The sequence below is a fragment of the Jaculus jaculus genome, chromosome 11 (assembly GCF_020740685.1).
Source record: "Jaculus jaculus isolate mJacJac1 chromosome 11, mJacJac1.mat.Y.cur, whole genome shotgun sequence".
In the NCBI taxonomy this organism is placed as follows: domain Eukaryota; kingdom Metazoa; phylum Chordata; class Mammalia; order Rodentia; family Dipodidae; genus Jaculus; species Jaculus jaculus.
In genome coordinates, this window is record NC_059112.1 from 83,169,816 (window position 1) to 83,191,179 (window position 21,364).

A 21,364-nucleotide genomic window follows, 5' to 3' on the forward strand; every position below is an offset into this window, starting at 1 on the left:
TTTCTTGTCCTGTTTTTTTTAAATCACTGAAATATGTTCCATATTTAACCATACATACATACATATACACACACACATTGACTTGCATTGTCATCTAATGTGAAAAGGCAAATATTTCACTTTGTTCGGAGCTAACTGGCAATTTGATTTTAAACACAAAGTAATTTAATGATTATAAGATCTTGGAGTCAAGAGATTTATACATAATAGATACATAACTTACACAATCATTTATTTCTTTGTGATGATAGGATGAGAAGAGTTGCATAGATGTGTGTGTGTGTGTCTGTAATGCTTGGAAGGAGCATTTTCACATACTTTTATGGTTTTAAGGTCATATGACTTTTGGGTATCATATGGACCTTTTCTCAAGAGACCTTAGGGCTGATTGAGGTTGGATAATTTAAGTTTTGACATAGGGATTCCATTCTGCAGGTCTTTGGTGCACTGGGGAGGAGTTCTGGCTTGTTGAGATGCTGCCCTGGAGGGGAAGCGGTCCATACTGTGTTAGTGGAGGATTTGGGTCCCCTGTGCTTTTGTATGGAAAACATAAGTCAAGTTTGTAATGTGTTTCTAGGAACCCATTAGAAAAAAAAGTTTGCTTAGGAATATAGTTATGAGAATCCATTACAGAAAAACAAGTCGCAAACAGAAATAACTTCATGTTAGAATTTCATATGACAACACACACACACCTGGAAACGTAGGTATATTAAGTGAGCATAAGTAGTGTGGTGTGTGGGTGAGGTGACCCCATAAACTCATGTGTTTTGAATGCTTGGTCCGCAGATGATGGCAGTTGGGAAGATAGAGCCTTGCTGGAGGAGGACGGCTTTGGTGTTAGAGCCAGCTCCCTGTTGTCAGAACTCCACTCCCTCTATTGCTGCTGCTGTCCACCTGCTCTGGCTGAGGTGATGTCTAGGCTCTGCTCATCCCATTCTTTTCCCCTGCCACCATGGAACTTCCCCATAAGATTATAAGCCAAAATAAATCCTTTCCTCCCACCAGCTGCTTTATCCCAACAGTGACAAAGTAGTCACCTTCTCATAGTATGACATTAAAATTAGTATAAAAATATAAGCATAGGTGTTTAAGTAGTGAATACGGTGCTGAATGCCAAGCACCTCAGGCTTAATTCAGGGGAGGAAACCCTGAAAATGGTACTTGCTTTGGGTGTGGACTTGGATAAGACCCTATTATGCAGGTTCCGTCTGACTCCATAGTAGGTTGTATTTTCAGCTGCAAAGATCTATGAGCTTCTGGGGCTCAGGAAAAGCAGTGATTTACTCTGGTGGGCCAGTTGGCGCTGTTGTGGCTGGGGGCTTATTTCTGCTCCAGTGTAACTATGAGCAGATCAAGGTTCTTCATCCAGTGATTCCCCACATATTGGGCATCCAGAGATTGACAGGATGTGATGATTTTAGAGAGAGCAGAGGCTACTGGAAGTGCCTAGGATATAGTGCCAGTATAGGAGAGCGGAAAGACGAAGCAAACGGTTTTGTCTGTTGGGGTGGACGGGGCAGATGAGATACACCTGCCCAAGTGTCTAGAGGATTGTCTTATGACAATCTTCATGACTTTTAGGGAACTGACTTAGGGTCCCTGCTTATTCAAAAGGGAAACTGCCAATTAAGGTTGCTAAGAGGTAGAATTGACTGCACTTTGAGAACATGAACTCAACCTTCTTTGATGGATTCTGAACACTGACTGGAGATTTTGTTCAGAAGCTTAAATCTTAAGTGGGGAATCTCCCCAAGAGAATCCTGGCTATCAACTAAAATGCTTATCAAGATTTCGTATTAACTTTTCTGTTTTGTTCTTCATTAGCACATCATGGTCCATATGAATGATCACCAGGGGCTGATAATCACATAACTAAATATAATAATTGACAGACTGCTTCTTAATAGACTGCTTATTATTCTATAGTATATAAAACTCTATGATCATTCTGGTTCCCTGGGAATACAGTAATAATTGATTTGTTACGACAACCATTTTGGGTCAATTATAGTTATCTTTGTTAGTTGAAGAATAAACAATTAAATACTTATTAATAGGGTAAAATTTTTATGGTGTTCTGTTAATGCCTCTCCCTGTTTTCCCACTTCATTTTTAGACATTATGCTGAAATTAAGACTCAGATAATTGGGCTTAAAGTAACTGCAAACCAGATGTACTTAGAGGCTCTCGGATGCCCCCATTCCTTTATTCTTCAGGTTATTGTGTTCTACTTGGTCCTCAACCCCTGTGAACTGGTACATAGGATGCCTGCAGCAGAATCAGTGGGATATTTGTAGGGCTGGGTGTGGGAAAGTTAAGCAGGAGAAGAAGAAACAGACCTGGAGGCTTAGAAATCTCCTTTTCCAGTGAACTCCAACATTCAGCTGTAATAAACATTTGAGGATTACAACAGCAGGTGGCTCACAGAGTACCAGCTACCCACTGTTTTCTCGCATATGTCACCATGAACCTAAATGACGCTCACCCTTGTCCCTTTGGAAGCATGCCACTCTAGAAAGAAGCTTAGACACCACTGTGTTCCTTTCTCCTGGGATGGCCTGGAACTTATGGCAATCCTCCTGTCTCAACCTCCCAAGTGCTGGGATTCCTGGAATGAGGCACCATGCAAGGCTAGCAGAGCTCATTTTTTAAAGAGGAAGTTGCACTGCAGGTTTGCATGTGTCTTTGGGGAACAGCTTGCCAGGTTAAAAAGCATCTGGCCAGTGTCCCATGGTAGGTGGCCCTTTGGGCCATTGTGGCCCCACGCTTCCTGCACTTGACTTTGGAGGTTGATTATAAACATGAAGAAAGCGGTCAAACTTACCTGTTCAGGGTGTCCCCTGTCAGTCCTCAGTCTCCCCCAATCCCTGCATAGTCAAACTGAAAGCCGAGCTCTGGGTAAACATGGCTGGAGTGTAAGAACCCTCATTATTTTCTCTTTCCCTCCTGTGTGTCCTGGGGAAGGCAGAGAAGAAACTAGAATTATAAACTCAACCAGTCACCTCCAAGCCTGCTATTAGGTCACAGCCATTGGGAAATTCAGATTTTATTAATTTTATTAGCAGTCAAAACAAATTTGGAGAATTAAGTTCCTTTTAGAAAATGACCAGGCTCCAATTCAAAGACAGCTCCTGGTGTGACGGCAGGTGATGGAAACTGAGTGGCTTCTCCAGTGAAGTGGGCAGGCTGTGGTCATGTTTCATAGAACATTTTAGTTCATTTTTCCCCATTTCTGTCATGACTCTTGATCGTGTTAGAAGTTCCATATTTCCTGGACATTCCTTTCTTGTGTTCAGATTTGAAGTGTGTGAGTTAAGAGTGCTAAACTAGTCGATGGCACTGTGATGATATCCATAAAATGGCTTTAGAATGTTGCCAGAGCATTCTTTTTTTTCAAATCTTTGGTATGTGTGAGTGTGTGTGGCATGCGTGACGTGGAGTGTGTAGGTATAGCGTATGCACGTAAGTGCGCAGGTGTGTGTGCACATGCAGGCACCAGGGGAGAATGTTGCGTGTCCTCCCCTGTTGCTCTTCCATGTTGTTTCCTCAAGACAGAGTCTTTCTGAACTCAGAGCTGCCAGTTTTCTTTCTAGTTAGACTGGCTGAGCAGGGTGCCCTAGGCATTCTCCTGCCTCTGCCCTGCTCAGCACTGGGGCTTGCAGGCATATGTGGTCGTGTCCAGCTTTGTTTTGTGTGTGTTTTTATTTTTATTTTTTGAGGTAGAGTCTCGCTCTACCTCAGGCTGACCTGGAATTCACTGTGTTTTCTCAGAGTGGCCTTGAACTCTGAGTGGCGATCCTTGTAGCTCTGCCTCCCCCCGAGGGATGGGATTAAAGGCGTGTGCCACCACGCCCAGCTACGTCCAGCTTTTTACAGCGTTCTGGGGACTGTTCTCAGGGAAAATTCGGCCTTCTCAGGCCTTCATATTACAGCCCAAGCACACTAACCTCCTGAACCATCTCCCCAGGTCATCAGTTTCCATTATGACCAACAGTGGTGCAGAGATGTTGAGAGCCCCAACCTTGGGAGCACTTGAAAGGTATCCATTGTGTTTTTTTCTTTTATTGAGGTAAGGCCTTGCTCTATCCCAGTCTGACCTGGAATTCACTGAGTACTCTCAGAGTGGCCTCGAACTCACAGCATTCCTCTGACGTCTGGCTCCTGAGTGCCGGTGCTAAAGGTGAAACTTCATTAAGACAGCAAGAAATTGAACTCCCCTAACGCGCCGCGCCACCATGCATCTGCGAAGCTGGACTTACCACTACGGGCAGTCCAGCATTCCCATAGGTAACGGCTTTCGCTCGTCACAGCTGGAGAATGTGAAACAGAGCTTGTGAGGAATGCAGTCGCATTTCCTTGTCTGGTTAATAATTTCAGCCCTATTTTCAAACCTTTCCCACTGGAGCAGAACCTTGGAAGTGTAAAGTGGAGAGCAAGTACAGCTAAAATCAGAAGTCCGCCCTTGCCCCTTAGCTCCAGAGAATGGCAGAGGTACCCGCTTGCTGTCCCCTGGGTCCTCTGTTCCCCATAAGAGAAAAGAGCGGGGGCCTTGGGCTTGGCGGGTAGGGAGAAGCAGACAAGGTTTCATTCATTACACTCCCTTTCATCCCTCTTCCTGGGAACAGAAAGCTGGTGAGAGAATAGCAGGCAGTACTTTGGGAATATGCTTGGTCATGATGTAGCTCTCCCTGCATTGTCACATTTTACCTTTTTTTTTTTAAATTTATTTTTATTTATTTATTTGAGAGAGAAACAGGCAAAGAGAGAGAGAGAGAGAATGGGCACACCAGGGCTTCCAGACACTGCAAATGGACTCCAGATGTGTGTGCCCCTTGTGCATCTGGCTATTGTGGGTCCTGGGGAAACGAGCCTCGAACTGGGGTCCTTAGGCTTTACAGGCAAGCACTTAGCCACTAAGCCATCTCTCCAGTCCCACTTTTTACCTTTTTTTTTAAAAAGTGTGATGTGATGTAATGTGATGTGATGTGTGTGTGTGTGTGTGTGTGTGTGTGTGTGTGTGTGTGTATGCCCTCTCTGCCTCCTCAGTGCTGTGCGTCATCACACTTGGCATTTTTATATTGATTCTGGGGATCAAACACAGGTTCTAACCCTTTCTGAGGCTTTTCTCCTAATTTTGTTGTTACTGTTTGCAGGGACTTGTAGATTTAAAATGTCAGCAGCCCAGTCTGGGTCATTCTGTAGAGACTTGAAGCTCACGGGGTCCTGGCTTATGCATAAATGAGTATAGCCATGGATCAAACCTGCCCTGAGAAGGTAACACCAGAAAACTGATTAGGAGTATGTAGTTAACAGGTTTCACGGACAGGGTGCTGCCGAGTGTTTTTCATCTGAGGTCTGTGTCAATTCCATTTTGAATTAAAGAGTCATGCGCTACTATCCCAAGCTTCAGGTTGAGTGTGAGATTGAACCCATCATCTCATCTGTTCTTTGTTTTTTTTGTTTTTGTTTTTTTGTTTTTCAAGGTAGGGTCTCACTCTGGTCCAGGCTGACCTGGAATTAACTCTGTAGTCTCAGGGTGGCCTCGAACTCATGGCGATCCTCCTACCTCTGCCTCCTGAGTGCTGGGATTAAAGGCGTATGCCACCACGCCCGGCTGTTCTTTGGTTTTTTTCCAAAGATCAACCTGCACCTTTCCACTTGGGCCTTGCACCTCATTCTTTAATCACTTCTGTTGCTAGAGTTGAATCACCAGGAGCTCAGGCTGCCTGAGACCACTTGGCTACAAGCCTGATTTCGTGCTGAGCCACAAGGTATCCATCACAAGGCAAAAGCAAAGCATGCAGAGGACCTCTCTCCCTCCCCTGCATGGCTGTGGGCGCTGGGTGTTACTCACTCTGCCCTATGCGTTTCTTTCCGTAATTAAGAATAGACGTGCTTGTTTCCTTCAATGCCATTGTATCCTTGGCTTCCTGACAGGGTCTTTCACCTACCATGGGTTTAACAAAGGTTTATTGAACAGAACAGAACAACGACCAAGAGTTGAAGAGCTGGAGTTTGAGGTTACATTACATCCCCCGTCAGGTACCTGTTATCGCTGACAATCTTAGAGCTTGCCTGCCTGTAGTTCTGAGTTTAAATCAGGTGCTTTTAAATGCATGTTAACATATCCTGCCTGCAGTACATGGGTTCACCAGTTCTGTTACTATTCTTGTCCATCTCAGAGTTTTAAATATTGCTCAGCGTCCCAAGGAATCACTTTTACTCTCCATCTCCAAAGTGTCCTGCCTACCAGTCAAACACTGCAGCGTTGGGTGGTAGGTCATTGTTTAGTCCATCGTAAGATCCTGTGTGACTTTTAATTTCTTTCAGTATCTTGTGTGTAAGTGTTTATTGAATTTAAGTTAATAAAATATTAACTGAAAGATTACAGGACTACCTGTTCCCACATTCATGATGTAGATTACTCTAAACATTTAAACCTAATAAGATTTGGCAAACTTAGATAATTGCATAGGTATTTCGTATTTATTGAAACTGGCTAAAGTTGAGATTCGAATTTTAGGTATTATGTAAAACTTAAACCCTGGCTTCCTGCTGCCCTTGAAAGTGGCAAAACAAGGTCAAAATGGAATGGTATAAGGAAGAGACTTAAGCAGGTGAGACAGGTCTGCTCACAAACACTTAGCCCCTTGTCTTTTCAAGTAACTGTTAGAAGATGCTGGTGGCCTGTGACTGAGTCTCTCTTCAGCTCAGTGTGGATTCCTTGTAGTGGGTTTATGTCAGGAAGGTGCAACAGGAAGGGTTAGTCACCGAGCAATTTGTTGTGATGGCCATTGGCTTTTAAGGACAATGGCTGAGCCAGACTCGAAATTCTTGTAATAATGCCAGCGTCAGATGTAAAGGATCCACTTTCAGAAAACAAGGGCTGTTTCTCCCACTTAGACCTGTGTCAAGCACATCATGAAAGTTCGGCATTCCTAACCCTCAAACGTTTCCTAGAAATTGAGCAAGGAGAACAGAGGGTGTTAGGAGAAACCGAGGAATTAGGAGTAGGATATGGAGATAGACAACTGTCTGTAATTGGCTGTAGTTGGCTTTTAAATTTTTTTCTAATATAATTTTAAAGCTACAATATAGAAATGCTGAGGTGGCGGTAGGGGGGGTTGGCTCGGTTGGTAAAATGTTTGCCTTGCAAACATGAGTACCTGAGTTTGAAACTCAGAAAGCAGGTAAAGTTGTCTGACGCCAGCACAAGCTTGCAATCCTTATACTGAGGAGGTGGAGAGAGAAGGACCCATGGGTCTTGCTGGCCAGTCAGTCTAGCCTAACTGGTGAGCTCCAGGTCAATGAGAGACCCTGTCTTTAAAAAAAAAAACAAAAAAAAAAGTGGATGGTGTTCATGAGGAACAACGCCTGACTTGTCCTCTTGCCTCCATTGGCATCTAAACACATATGCACCTGCATGCACCCACACATAAACACATTTTTAAAAGAGTAGAAAAGTTTGGGGAAGAAAAAATGCACAGAGAAAAATAAATAGTTTATTCACTCCTCCGTCTCTGTGGCCAGTAGCTACCTTATGGCTCAAATGTACTGTATCTTTCTCCTGGTGGCTCAGTGTTAAAGTTGCTCAGCTCCCCAGTTCCCCGTGTTCATCAAGACACATGATCTAGGTGCACGATCTACATCCCATCTCCTGCTTCCTAGAACCAGTCTGTGAAGTACCAGAATTGTTTCCTCTTTAGGTACATGAAGGGCTGGTCACAGAGGATTATGTAAGGTGTCCAGCATGATGCTAGGAAAGGGCGGAGCCCAGATGCAAGCCCAGTCCTTTCTGAGGACAAGCCTGTGTTATTTGCAATGTTCCAAATTCTTCTCCCAGTCTGCTTCCTATCTGGCAGGGTGCTGCTGGGAAGTTGAAGGTTAGAGAGACCAGTGTGTCCTCCTCTGAGGCTAAAGGATGTGCATCACTGCCCAGTTTCTGACACGACACCTTGAGAGGAAATCAGCTTGTAGCAGCAGAGTTTCAAGGAATAACCAATCAGACATATAAAGACGAGTAAAATTGGAAAATAATATTGGGCTAAAAATGAGAAGAACTGGTTCTGGAGAGAGGACTCAGTGGTTAACATGCTTGCCTTCAAAGCCTAAGGACAGAGGTTTGATTCTCTTATACCCATGTAAAGCCAGATTCACAAACAGGAACATGTGTCTGGAGTTCATTTGCAGTGGCTGCAGGCCATGGTGCACCCATTCTCTCTCTCTGCATATATATGCCCTCCCTCAAATAAATGAATAAATGAATATTTAAAAAATAGAACTGAGTTTCTGTCCCATCACCTACTTGCTGTTCCCTGGGTAGGACAGCTTGCTTGTGGGCCCCAAGTCCTTTATTTGTAAGTGTGAGATCTCTGCTCAATGCTAAAGGCCTTGTTCTGTTGTAGTCACTGAGGCTTCCAGATGATACTTTTAAAAATTTTGCTAAGGTTAGATAATGTCTGAAGTGCTATGTGGTATGGTGTGGTGGTGGTGGTGGTGGTGGGTGTGTGTATGTTACCCCCACCCCCCATATTTAGCCCATCTGCTACCTGAAGATGGAGAATGCTTCCACTGTTTTTTGCCTAGCACAGTGTGTGAAGAAAGCACCTTCCCAATATGAACATAAAAGGAGCAAAGATGTGCTCTGGGACATTGATGTTCAGTTATCTCCATGTTCCCTTTCTTTACATATACGTATAACGGTTTGCCGTTATTCTTTCTTTTCGTTGATGCAGAATGCATGCACTGTTTCACTTGTAGCTCCTTGGCATGCACACGTTCACAGTTCTATGCAACCACTACCTCTGTTGAAGTCCAGAAAATTTTTGTTACAGCGAAGGAAAGCCGACACCCATCCTGCAGTCCTCTCCCACTTTGTAGGTCTTGCTTCCTTCACGTAACATAGTGTTTTAGAGGTCCCCCATTCTCAGCCTTACTATAGTTATCTTCTCGTAGCTGAGACAAAGCACCCTACCAAAAGCAGCTGATGGGAGGAAAGGTTTTTATTTTGCCTTGCAGTCTCGAGGGGAAACTTCTTGATGGCAGGGGCAAGTATGGTATGAGCAGAGGCTGAACATCACCTCTGCCATAGCAGGTGGACAACAGCAGCAAGAGAGTAAGCTTCATCCTAGCAAGGGGGAGCTGACTACCACACCCCAAAGCCCACCCCCGACAACATGCCTCCTTCAGCAAGGCTGCACCTCCCAAAGTGCGATCAGCTGGGGACCAAGCATTCGAAACACATGGGTTTATGTGAGACATCTGATTCAAACTACCACATCTCCATTGTAAAGTGTTTCAGAATTTTATTTCCTTTTATGGCTACATGATATTCCATTGTGTATATATACCACGATTGATTGGCCCATCTACCTCTTGATGGATACTTTTGGTTGTCTCTACCTTTTGACTGTTACTGCTGTGAACATGCCTGTGCATGTACTTACTTGAATTATTGCTTTCAGCTCCTCAGAGTATTTGACTAGGAGTAAAATTGACATAGGTCTATGTTTAACTCTATGAGGTAGTACCAGCTTCTCACTGAGCAATGCGCAGTGTTCTAGTTTCTCCATATGTATTTTTGCCCACATGTATTTCCCTCCTTCCTTCTTTCCTTACTTTCTTCTCTTTCCTGTCCCCTTTCCCACATCCCAGCTCTCTTCTCTTTTAAAATAGCCATTCTACTGGATGTGACGATGCCGCATTGTGGTTTAACATTCCCCTTGTGAGCAGTGAAGGATGCTGAGCATGTTGATGTGTTTCTTGTGGGCTGCTTGTATCTTCCTTAGAGAAATGTCTGTGCAAGCGCTCTCACCACCTTCACACAGATGGCCTTGTGTTGTTATGGGAGTTCTGTATAGTCTACGCTATAGTGGCTAGTGATTGATTGATTTTTTTTTCTCCTTAAGAATATCTTGATGCACAAAGTTTTTTTATAAAGTATTTTATTTATTTAATGAGAGTGAGAGAGAGAAAGAAGTAGAGAGAGAGAGAGAATGGGGGCTCCAGGGCCTGTAGCCACTGTAAACAAACTGCAGACACATGCATTACCTTGTGCATCTGGATTTATGTGGGTACTGGGGAATCAAACCTGGGTCCTTAGACTTTGTATACAAGTGCCTTAACCACGGATAAATCTCTCTAGCCCCACAGAGGTTTTTAACTATGATGAAGTCTACTATTTTCTGTCTCTTATTCCTTGTCGTTATGGTGCCACAGCTAAGACAATTGCCAAATGCAATGTCACAAAGACTTCTTGTTTCATTTGAAGTGTTTTTGTGTTAGCTTTTATATTTAGGTCTATGGCCCATTTTCTGGGTTTTTTTCTGGCTTGGTTTTGTTTTTGTATGTGTGCACACACGCATGCATGCATGTATATGTGTTCATAAGTGTGCAGGTGTGAATGTATGTGGAGGCCAGAGGACAACTTTGCTTATGATCCTCAGGAACACTGTCCACCATTTCTGAGACAGGGTCTCTCTTTGGGCCTGAAGCTCAGCAGTTAAGCTTGTCTGGCTGCCAGTGAGCCCCAGGGATCTACCTGTCTCTACCTCCTCGGTGCAAGGATTACAAGTGCATGTCACTGTGCACAGAATTTTTTAATGTGAGCTTTAGGGATTGAACTTAGGTCCTCAGGCTTATAAGGTAAGCACATTACCAAATGAGCTGTCTTCCCAGCCCTCTATAACCAATTGCAAATTAGTGTTTATATACAATGTCAAATAGGAGTCCAAGTTCATTCTTTTTGCCTATTTGGGGGTCTTTTGATCAGTCTTTCTTCCTCCCTCCCTCCCTTCCTTCCTTCTTTCTTTCCTTCCTTCCTCTCCCTCCCTACCCTCCTCCTCCTTTTCTTTTCCTTTCTTTTTCTTTTTCTGTTTCTTTTTCTTTTCTTTATTTCTCCTCCCTCCCTCCCTTCCTGCTTTCCATGGTCTTACTGTGTATCTCTGGGTGTCCTCATGAAGTCTCTCTGTAAACCAGGTTAGCCTCAAACTTGCAGTGTACCCTTGTCTCTGCCTCTGCCTCCCGAGTGCTTGGGTTACAGGTATGTATCCCCACTCCTTGCTGTATGATCCCTGGAATTTTAAAAGGAATTGCATTCCTCTACATCAGATGGAATATTATTTGTATCTAAGTAATATTGTCTTCTTTACCATGCCTCAAGTCTTCTTTAGTTCTGAGTTTTGAAGGTGTTCTTTAATTAGCTCCACGGTATTTTATAGTTTCAGTGCCCACATCTTTCAGACTTTTGGTTAAATTAATTCAATAATTAATTACATTATTCTTTTGGATGTTGTTATAAGTGGAAATATTTTTCATTGTACGGTTAATCAATGTTGAATAACTAAAAATAATTGCAGAGCATCTACCTGATCTCCTAGTGTGTGTGTCTTGAGCTACCATGCCTAATGTGAGACTCATCATTAGACATTCCTGGGATTCTTTGAGAGACCTCACACTTTGTGTTCAGTCTTAGACACATGGCAAACAGGACTTGTGCTTTTATTTTGACCATTTGTTGTGAAAATTACTTTCCCCATAAGTATCTGTTTGCCTGCTAGCTGTAACTTTTACCTTATGGTTCCCTCTTCCTGCAAGAGTTTTCCCTTGGCTATTTAGAAACATTCATTGGTTACTTCTGGAGGCTATATTGGCTTTTATCACATCATATTTCACCTTTGCTGTCCTTCCTTATTAGTTTTCTTTTGCTTTGTTGTGATCTCAACTCTCTGATACTCTTTTTGAATAAGGTGATATTTAAATTATTAGGGAAAGAATGTGATCCACCCCTGGCAAGCACTATTGTTGAAAAATAGCCATCTGGAGACACAAGTACTGGCTTATAGAAAAGCACAGTAATTACTTTGTTCACTACTTGTCTACTTGCGGTGAATGCTCAGCTTATGAAAGTACCACTTAAAATGTCTAAAATTATATAACACAACTAATTTATTTATAGCTGGTCTTTTTCTAAGGCTGATTCAAATGGTGATTTGTATCCTAATTTCCCAGTTTGCACTACTTTCACATTTCTCAACCTCATTTGTACATTGGCCTCCAGTCAGTCTAGTGATGTTTGCTTCCAGAATAGGCGAGTATTCCAGAGACAGTGCCAGAGCAGTGGTTGTCTGGATTCCTGAGTTCTGAGGACTTCCTAGTCAACAGGGCAGGAGCAGAGAGTGACTAGGGATGGCCTTCAGCCTTGGAGGGGACTGAGGAGCGCCATGAGTGCAACTCCAAAAGGAATAGTGGAGCTAGGTCTTTCTTCAGCTTTGTGTTCTGAGAGTCAAGTTATAGTTCCATTGCCTTAATTACTCTTGACTGAATAATTAAGCTGTCCTCTGACCTTTCTGGTTCAAGGTTTGATACAAACAAGCAAAAATTCATTAAAAATGCTAGCCGATGTTTAAGCTGTCAGATTATGTAATTCTCTGCTGAAGTTAAATGTTGCAATGATTGGAAACCAATCTGAAATCTTTTTTTTTTTTTTTGTACCTCACCTCTTAGTGAAAATAAGGAATTCTTCATTGTTGAAACCATAGCCTAAAACTTGAAGTTTATCAGATTTCTCAAGGTACTTTTTTCCCATGGAATTACTTGGCTTTTAAACACTCTAGTTTTTCAGTCCTAAGAACTGTACACATGGCAGTTTTCATTTGTCTATAGAAGAGTTAATGAAGCTTCCTAGTTCCTGGAAACAAGTAAACAACCACACACCCATTATTGAATAGTATACATTTGTATTCTTATGTCTTAAAATTATTTCATCTGAATGTCTCTCTCTCTCTCTCTCTCTCTCTCCATATATATATATATATATATATATATATATATATATACATATATACATACCTATATATAGATATGTATATGTGTATATATAGATATAGATATAGATATATCTGTGTGTCCAAACCCCACCTATATATAGCCAGTATGTTTAGTTACAAAGGATTTCAGAAACTTTGCAATAAAATTTTCTTTGAATTTTGGAAAAACTAGTAGTTTACTAATTTCCCAATATAGATGAAGAACAAATTGGTTTGTTTGAGAGGTTATGTCCTTTAGCTTTTTCTCTTTTGAGTTGAGCCACTACTGGTGAACACCCCACCCAAGGCCCTTTGCATTTTATTTGTGATGAGGATAAGGATTAAAAAAGAAAGGGGAGCGGAACTGGTGGTGCATACCTTTAATCCCAACACTCAGGAGGCAGAGGTAGGAGAATCACTGTGAGTTTTAAGGCCTGTCTGGGATTACAGAGTGAGTTTCAGATCAGCCTGGACTAGAGTGAGATTCTACCTCAGCCCCCGCACCCCTTCGCTGCCCCCTCCGCAAAAAAATAATAATAAAGGGAAACCTAGCCCTAGATGTTCAGGAAGGGGACTTTAAATTTATGTTTGCTAGGTTAGGGTTACAACAATATGGGGACATTCTCAGACACAAACAAGCAGAGAGAGAGACTAGTGTTTATAAAGTCAGCAGTACTTTCTCAATCTGCCACTGTGAATTGTTTTTTTTTTTTATTTTTTTGAGGTAGGGTCTCACTATAGCCTGGGTTGACCTGGAATTCACTATAAAGTCTCAGGGTGGCCTAGGACTCATGGCGATCCAACTCCCTCTCCCTCATGAGCACTGGGATTAAAGGTGCACGCCACCGCACTGGGCTTGAGGCTTGAATTGGGTTTTATTTTGCTTGCTTTTAAATTCCTGAGAGCCTGTGGCTTATTTTCCAGAAGGAGAAAGAACCTTGAGGTTCTAAGGCATAGTTGAGTTTCGGAAGCCAACACTGTATATCTTGAAATGCCCTTTGAAATGATTTTGATGACAGTGACAAGAGGAAAGGAGCCCAAGCATGTGAAAGTCATTTGGTGACTCTTGAAATTGAGGCCAGGAAGAAAACATTTTCTGCCTGTCAATCACTTACTTGTCCCCCATTCTTTAGAGCATTCTAAATGGCTTTAACAGTTTTAAGGGTCATGCTTGAGGTTAAGAGCCTGTTTGCATGGTATACATTTTGATGATTACAAAAGCAATACATTATTGACATTCTGCAGTGTGAAATACTTGATGTTTTACCTGTTGAGGAATAATTGCCCCTTAGGTCAGTATCATCCAATGTGTATATGTGTAGATTGTATGCATTATAGGAACATACAGTGTTTTAAAATTGCTTAAAATGTTATTATTAACAGAATGCAGTTAACAAACAAGAACACAACAAAAAGCCATCAATACAATTACAAAAATCGTTATAGAATATGATGACTAGAAACAATTTGATCTGTGGTTCTTGTACAACACATTCTGTTTTATGCATTTTCATGTGCATTACTGTATATAATCTTTTAAGCTTGGCTCTATGAAGCAGGCATTGCTCTTTTCATTTATAACTTTTTTTTTAAGTATTTATGAGAGAGGGGGGAGAAAGACAGACAAAGAAAGAATGAGCACACCAGGGTCTCTGGCAAATGAACTTGGGATGCATGTGCCACCTTATGCATCTGGCTTTACATGGATACTGGGGAATCAAACTCGGTTCCTTAGGTTTTGTAGGCAAGCACCTTAACTGCTGAGCCATCTTTCCAGCCCATCATTTATAAATTTTGAGAAGTGAGGCTAAGAGAAGGAACATGAGCTCATTTTTCAGAGTCACACACATACTCTGAATAAAGGGTGAAGGTTTAAACCAGGTGGAAACCATGCTTCTTACACCTGCTCCATGGTGCCAAGTGCATCAACCTTTGGATTTCACAGAGCACACAACTTCTTTTCAAGCCCGTCAATTCAAATAAGAATAGAAAGTAAAAACCTTTACATCTTGATGGGAGCTGACAAGAAAGATGAACTTGGAAACCAGTGTCTTCAGTGGATGGCAAATGTGTCCATTTAAATCATACTTAAAAATGAAAGGGTCTGGGTTGAGCAGATGACTCGGTGGGTAAAGGTGATTACTATGCAAGCATGCTGATCTGAGTTCTGATCCCCAGAACCCATGTAAAAGCCACCTATGGTAGCTAAATGTCTGTAATCCCAGCATGCCTACGGCAGTCTTAGGAAGAAGAGACAGAATTCTTAGAATTTGCAGGCCAGCTAGCCTGGCATGTACAATGAACAAAAAAAGAGAACCTGCCTCCCACAGGGTAGATGCTGGGGACCAACATCTGATGTTGTCCTCTGACTTCTGTGCGTGAACTGGGCCACCTGCACGCACACGTATATGTGCACACACACAAAGATTTTTAAAAGTAGTAATAAAAATAAAATGGTGTCCTGCAGTGATCCATTTTTTTGGTGGGGGTGGGCGTAATGTGTGTCAGAGATTGAACGCAGCCCGTGCGCACGCTGTCTGCGCTCCAGGGCTCAGCGTAGTCCATGAGTGCACTGCCCCTCCTTACTCGCAGTTACTGCGGCGTGCCCGCCTCGCTTTGTGGGACTGTGCACATAATCACTGGAGTCAGTAGTCTGGTGGATTATCATCATTTGGAATTCTCCTTGAATATTTGCATCCTTTCCTCCTTGCTTTTATGTTTTAGTTTTTCCCCCCAGTATTTGCTGGCCTGCTGATGTGCACGCCAGTCCTCTTACCCACTTCCGCCTCTCTTAGTTGCAGTGTAGCAAGATGGCTCTGTGATGTGAAAGGTCCCATGTAAACGTGACTGGGTGTCAGGATCCGGGTTCTTTGGCCAAACAAAGATGTGTGTTTCTCTTAGGTTCTGTCCCAGCTGAGCATTTTTCATTGCCAGCCACACAACACACTTCAGGAGAAACTAAATAAACATCAGGGTGTTTGGAGCCAGGAAGTCACATCTCAGGCTGAAACCTATAGATTTGGACTGGCATTTTGGTGGTAGGTTACTAACTAAATAGAAGAGCTAGCTAACAAGTGAAAGTCTTGAAGGGAAATTGTTTAATTAGAAAATATTTGGAAGGGTGTCAAGTTGATTTTAATATACAACACTTAGGTCGTGATTAAATATTAACGCAAATATGTCTTAAGTAACTGAATATTAACCATGCCATTCATGAGTTTGCCTTATATGTGCAATTAATATTCATTGAATTAAATATTTTGAAACCAAATTTCTAATTTAATGTTTTCCTTTGAAATAGTAAAAATTAACTTGATATGAGTATTCCTAATGAAGCTTAATTTTAAAGTATAATCTACTTTTCTCCTTCCTTTATGAGACAGAGCTTGATTCTTGTCTTTTGGCTTTTTGTTTTTTGTTTGTTTGTTTGTTTTTACTCCTGTGGTGCTGAGAATTGAACATAGAGCCTCACACATAACTAAGCAAGGGCTCCACCATTTAGCCATAGCCCCAGCCCTTCTAATTTTGAGACAGAATCTTGCAAAGTTACCTGGGTTGATTTTAAACTCATTCTATAGCTTAGACAGGCCTTGAACTCCCAGTGATCTAGCCTCAGCCTCAGAAAGCTGATCATAGGCTGGTTCCAGTAAGCTCAACTGAAGTATTTCAACGTTCCTTCTCTTTCAAATTAACTGAAGCAGAAGAAAGAAGGTCATTAATGAAAACAAAAAGACCAAAAGAAATGTTTTGTTCCATTCCATTAATATACTCTTTAACTTTGTTTATTTATTTATTTTTTTTTACTTTTGAGAGAGAGAGAGTGGGAGAGAGAATGGGCATACAAGGACCTTCAGCCTGCTGGGAACGAACTCCAGCTATGTGCACCCCATGTGTGCATGCGCAACATTGTATGCTTGTATCACTGTGTGCCTGGCTATGTGGGACCTGGAGATTTGAACATGAGTGCTTAGGCTTTGCAGGCAATCACTTTAGCCACTAAGCCATCTCTCCACCCCTCTTTTTCAAGGTCCATACTGTAGCTCAGACTGACCTGGAACTCACTCTGTAGCTCCAGGCTGGTCTTGAACTCATGGTGATCTTCCTACTTCTGCTTGCTGAGTGCTAGGATTAAAGGCATTCACCACCATGCCCGACCTGTTAGTCTACTTTTGATGAAGCAGACTTGGTTTATGGAACAAGAGGATCGAGGAATCCTTATATATGAATAGTGGCACGTTTTTGTTGTTGTTTTGTTGTATATTTTGTGCTTCTTTTCCTTGAGTTGCACAGCTGAAAAATTCATTTTGATTTATGGTTTCAGATAAAATATGCCAGTTATTGAAGAGAAACTAGACCAATAATTGATAAGCTACCACTGGTTTATTTGAATGCACTGTGTCTCTTCAACTACTGATATTTTGCCTTTACCTCTTTCAGGACCTGCTGAAGTCCCCATGATGTCACCCAATGGGTCCATTCCTCCCATCCATGTGCCTCCAGGTTATATCTCACAGGTACATCACTTGATGGGCTTCTCTACTCATTACGTACACTGTCATTGTCCTAGAAAAATATATGTATGTTGAGCCTTCAAAAAGATACTCCATGGTTTAGTGACCATGGTGATGGATTGGTCATCATTTATGTGGCACCACTTGACACCTCCAGGGATTGCCGCTTGGAATGCCAGAGAGTCAGAGAGAGGGGAACAGAAGAGCCACTGGCAGCCTTCTGCCAAGTTGGGTTGTGAAGTTGCTATCTGTGAGCAATCCCTTCATAGTGCCTGGGCTTCAGACATTTCCGTCCATCTTTCGTGCAATTTTCTGGGGAGAAGAATTTGTGGACTTAATTAGTAAAACTGCCCAAGGTTACATTGTTAAACGTGAGTTGGGTCTGTCCTCTCTTATTAACAGTCCCAGTTCACCACAATGTAACATGGGCTGGGCCTCATGTATTCCTAAATATCATGTGAAACCTAGGTGTTTGAATAAATTTCTTTTTTTCTTAAATAAAATGGTGAGAGTAGCAATCCTATAGATGTATTAGAAGAGATTTTAAAAAAAAAAGTTTGTTTTGCTTTGGAAACTAGGTTTCATGTACCTGAGGTTGGTTTTGAACTTCCCATGTAGTCCTGATCCTCTCACCTCCATTTCCGAAGTGCTGGGATTGTTGAAGAGCCAGACTATTGGCCACTGAGAGTGCTGGCATGTACCACCACACCTAGCTGGAGAAAAGGGTGTTACAGGATAAAGTTGGACTCCTGCACCAGAATAAGGTAGAAGATGGTTAGGGAGGTATGGTGTTTAAGGAGCCTGGAATCCAGCAGGAGTCTGTATATACTTGAGTTTAGAGTCAGTACAGTCCTCATATCTCTCCTTTTCACCAACAGTTTTTCTTTATATTTGCTTTTTCTGATTTTAAGGACATAATGTAAACAAGGGGGAAACAGTAGAAGACTATACAAAGAAAAGACTGATAGTCTACCAACTTGAAATTCTAATCACGGGTCACATGTATAGCTTTCCTTGCACTTTACCACCATCCCCTTTTTTATAGTCTCTCTCTATTTCTCTTTGTATGCTTTGAAAATGACTTAAAAACTTGTGATTTTCAGTTTTGATAGAGTGAAAAATTGACACCTACATAGAAACACTGTTAAAGTTCACGCAGGAATGAGATTTATCCTATTCGGATACCAAAAAAAAAAAGCTATTTCTTCCTTATGTAAGGCATACCACAACCACTATAGTTTTATTTTTCCATCCTTACCTTTATGTTAGCTAGTGTGATCTTTTTTGTGTCTGTTTTCTGAGTAGCCAGGTTGTTGGCCACTTTTCTCACTGTTACCATTAAGCGGTTTGTTTTACCCAAGTCTCTGTACTTAGGAATCACTAGAGGAGAAAGGGGTGCAAAACAGCCCTCTCCAGCAGAGACGCGGAATGATGAATGACATTCCTCTTGCCAGTCAATTAACAGAAAGGAACAGGGGATGTGGAATTCCATTCTGCCTCCTGCTATTTCTTTTGAGGAAGTGTTTCATTCCATTGAACACAGTACAGTTCTCACTGTTGTGACAGCCAAAAGAACACCTCCTTTTATGCTTACGGTCCATTTAAGGAATACCAATTAAGATCAGACATTCTAATGGAGAGAAGCTGCTTTGAAAAGTGTAGTTTTCTTTTTTTTCCTTGCAAGTTATGTTAAGTGCAGAACATGTATAGGAAAAAAATGAAGAAACTTTCAACTTTGGAATATTTCTGATTCTGATGGATTTCTATTAAAAGCTCAAAGAGGGGCTAGGGAGATGACTCAGTGGGTGAGGTGCTTGCTGTACCAGCATGAGGGCCTCAATTCAGATCCTAGCACCCACATGAAAATGCTTGGCTTTGTGGTACCTGTAATCCCAGTGCTAGGGAGGAGACATGTGGAGCCTTGTGGCTTGCTGGCCAACCAGTCTAGCCAACTCAGTAAGCTTTAGATTCAGTGTGTGAGCCTATATCAAAAAATAAGGTAGAACCAGTTTTGCAATAAGTTTATATGTTAAAGTTGTCAATAAGAATTACTTTAAAAAATTGAATTAAGTTATAACAATCTCTTCATATTGGTTTTTTATTTAAGATATAAATAAGGTTGAGAATGACCGAGGAAGATACTTGATAGTCACCTCTGGCCTCTGCATGCAGGCACACCCACGTATGAGCATAAATATATACAGTATGCATGCATGCATACACAAAATCAAGTAGGAAGGGTAAGAGCAGAGCTATAAACCCACTTTAAGAAAACAGAGGATCATAGCACAGTGACACTTCCTCCCAGCTGATGAATATGACAGAAAGTGCTAGAAAGTACTAGAAGAGTATTAAGAATAGGATGGTTGTGATTTAGAATTGGGGCGGGTGTGAGAAGCAGTCTGTATGACTTCTGAAGAGCTTTGTTTCATAGGCTGCTTGGATTGAACCTCAGGCTTCATGTCTCATCTGCCAGGCAAATGATCAGCCACAGAGCCACTCTCTCAGCTCACAAATCTGTTTCCATTGGGCTCCTTGACACAAGATGTGTCCAGAGTTTTTTGTTGTTTTGCTTTGGTTTAGAAGGGTTTTTTTTTTTTTTTTGAGGGTTTTTACTAATATCAGTGATAGATTACATCATCAATGGAATGTACAGTGGAGTATCTGAGAAAAACAGCACAAAGAAAATTGATTTGAGAAGACAATGGCATGTGTGTACAATGTCTTCTTTGGGGGCATAGGCATTACACACTTCAAAGAAATGAAGAGAATGGAACCAAGCATGAAATGTTTTAGGAAGCCTGTCATCACCAGGAGATCTAAGGAGCAAAAACATAGTTGTCGTGTACTTGTGGAAAGGAGGCACCATAAAATTAAAAACAAAAACAACTGCCTTCCTTCTGCAGAATATACGTGAGAAGTCCTCAGCACTAGTCAGCTCCGCGGTACGCCCACTGTTCCATCTTTGAACACTCGTGGCTGTCATAGTCACGTCTAGAGTTGGATGTCCCCTGTGTACATGTAGAATTACATAGTGTCATCGGTTGAGACCATTCATATGCAGCCTTGCTCGTCTTCCATGGTGTACCTGTCACAGCACATTACAGAACAGCAAACTTCCACTCCTTAGACATATCTTGCCTTAGCTATATGTGCTTGTGCCCATGATTGTGCTCTCTGTTAAAATGTTTAGAGCTCTTGCCTGATAGTTCAGTCATTCTGGTCAAATGGCTCTTGTCTTATGAGTGACTCTTTCAAAATCTCTGGCCCAGATCGAGTTCTGTTCTTTCACACCTTTGCCTTCATCTTGGTCATGGAAGACAGTGCATTTCATAACCATTTGCAAGAGCCATCATTACCTTTTGCAGGTTGTATCCCTTTATCTAGCATATTGTTTGGCACACAATGGATGCTGGGTACATGTTTATAAATGCCAGTTGTTGTCCAAACTGAAATCAAGTAATTACAATCTGGGGCCATATAACGTTCTGGTCAATGACGGACTGAATAGATGTTGGTCGTTCCATAAGATTATATTCTTCAGTGATTGCGTAATGACTCAGTTGGCATCATTACACTCTGTGGTGTTCACATGATAAAACTGCTTAACGATGCATTTTTCAGAACATATCCCAGTTAGGTGATACATGACTGTCTATGAGACATGTGTGTGTATATTCTGCAGAGATTTGCAGCCTCAAGAAGGGCAATATAATACCCAGTCACTAGAAAATAGCAAGACCAGTATGTTCTATACTTGCAAGTAATGAAATATTCTAAGTGTATATTTTAAAATGACATTTAAAAGAGGAAAAAACGTAGCTTTTCAACCAATGGGACTGGGACAACTGTGTCTTCACATATGCAAAATAAATGTTACCAAATGTTTATTCTCGTCCTTTGTGAAAGTTAACTCACAATGGATTGGAAACATCACTATGAGAACTAAAACTGGAAGATTTCTGGTGAAAAATTTTATGATCTTGCACTATGCAGTAAATTCTTAGATGGGACAAAAACACAAGCAATGGAGGAAAAATAAAT

At 41.7% G+C, this 21,364-nt stretch overlaps 1 protein-coding gene across 3 annotated transcripts in view; it reads left to right on the top strand.

The window, feature by feature from the left end:
- Positions 1-21,364, top strand: part of Fndc3b (fibronectin type III domain containing 3B) — a 383,188-nt gene that overhangs the window by 194,849 nt on the left and 166,975 nt on the right. For all 3 annotated transcript variants that reach the window (XM_045161235.1, XM_045161236.1, XM_004652339.2), the window contains exon 4: positions 17,247-17,323. In XM_045161235.1, the coding sequence (XP_045017170.1) occupies positions 17,247-17,323 (77 nt within the window). The remainder of the gene's footprint in view (positions 1-17,246; positions 17,324-21,364) is intronic.